The 1547-nt window shown below is 36.1% G+C and overlaps 1 protein-coding gene across 1 annotated transcript in view; it reads right to left on the bottom strand.

The window, feature by feature from the left end:
- The window catches only part of LOC107575773 (laminin subunit alpha-1-like), a 31778-nt gene that overhangs the window by 12844 nt on the left and 17387 nt on the right, over window positions 1–1547 (bottom strand). Inside the window, exon 14 of the mRNA XM_016262105.1 lies at window positions 308–414. Coding sequence (XP_016117591.1) covers window positions 308–414 — 107 coding nt within the window. The remainder of the gene's footprint in view (window positions 1–307; window positions 415–1547) is intronic.

Raw genomic sequence — 1547 nt, 5'->3', positions numbered from 1 at the left:
AGAGACACACACACAGACACAGAGACACACACACAGACACAGAGACACACACACAGACACACACAAACAACCGTAAACATACGAAAATAAAAGAGAATGTCATTTGAACTACTGATCATTTATAATAAAACTAATAATATAAATTAAAAGACAATAAAATAAATGTATTAATGAATATGATATGAACATATAAAGAATAAAAAGGAAAAGTACATAATGAAACATGACAAAGAATAACTGCACATACGGGCAGCTATTGACAGTTTATGAATTCTGAAGTTATTAAAGGTCACAGTAGATGACGTACCTGACAGCGGCCGCAGGTTTGTCCGATCACGTGGGCCTTACACTCACACTGACCCGTGATCACGTGACACACGGTGGACAGAGAGCCGTCACCATGGCAACCGCAGGCTGCACACACACACACACACACAACAGAGAGACACCCCCACAGACACCCCGGCCCGCACACACACACACACACACACACACACACACGGAAACACGGATTACACACTACAGTAAAACAGTACCGCGTTTGTCCAGCAGATGTCACTGGAGCTTCATGTCAGAAAGTGTTATTATTATTATTATTATCCAAATCTGACTATTATGTTTATATATTAGGGGTGTAACGGTACACAAACATGACGCTTTGGTATGGTTTCGGTACAGCAGGAGGAAAAAACTAAACCTATATATATATATATGTTTTTTAGTTAAACAATGGTTTACTGAACAAATTGCTTATTCTTTAAATAAATTCAACTACAATTAAAATCTACCTCAGCTCTAAACTATAGGGAGCCCTTTTACATTACTATAAGGTTACAATTAACAACACAGCCCAAACTTAAATTCAATTACTGTTTATTTTTAACTATAGTAATCAACACACAAATTAAAAATTTGTATGCAAACATGTAAATTGCAGATAATGCCGTTTTTAAATGAACTTCTAAATTATACAAATTCTATTTGTTGTTGAAATACAATAATTTACACAGTGGCTGTCATAACTTGTTTCACAAACAATTTATTTAAACATACATTATATAATTAAGACATCACTAACAGGTAAATTAAAATATATAAGTATATAGTCTAATATTTCTCAAAATGCTCTTCATTTCTCTAGCAAATAACGAGCTGTGGACAGTGATGACTTGCCTGAGGTAAATGAAATGCTTCGTGACATTTAGTTTACAAGCTGTTTTTAATGACGTCTTTCCGCAAATTAAACACCGATTGAGCGATTACATGAGATGTTCATTCATGTTTATTTCACGTTAAAAACTATAAACTGTCACGCCACATCAAAAAGTGCCAAAAAGGCATGTATGCTATTGTCTGAATTGCGGCAGACAATCAATGGCATGAATCAACAAGGCAGGCAGGGTCAGAATAGGTAGGCAGCAAGCAATCGTAAACAGTCCAGGTAATCAACACAGGGAAAACTCTCAGAAATGTCTGCAAGGCAAAACAAGACTTCGCAATGAGAGCAGGGAAGACACAGTTTAAATAGACCGGGCAATAGGAAACAC

Source organism: Sinocyclocheilus grahami, unplaced genomic scaffold, assembly GCF_001515645.1.
Source record: "Sinocyclocheilus grahami isolate Dianchi unplaced genomic scaffold, SAMN03320097.WGS_v1.1 scaffold2881.1, whole genome shotgun sequence".
NCBI lineage: Eukaryota > Metazoa > Chordata > Actinopteri > Cypriniformes > Cyprinidae > Sinocyclocheilus > Sinocyclocheilus grahami.
The sequence above is the reverse complement of the archived record's forward strand: the minus strand, read 5'-3'. Positions and strand labels throughout refer to the sequence as shown.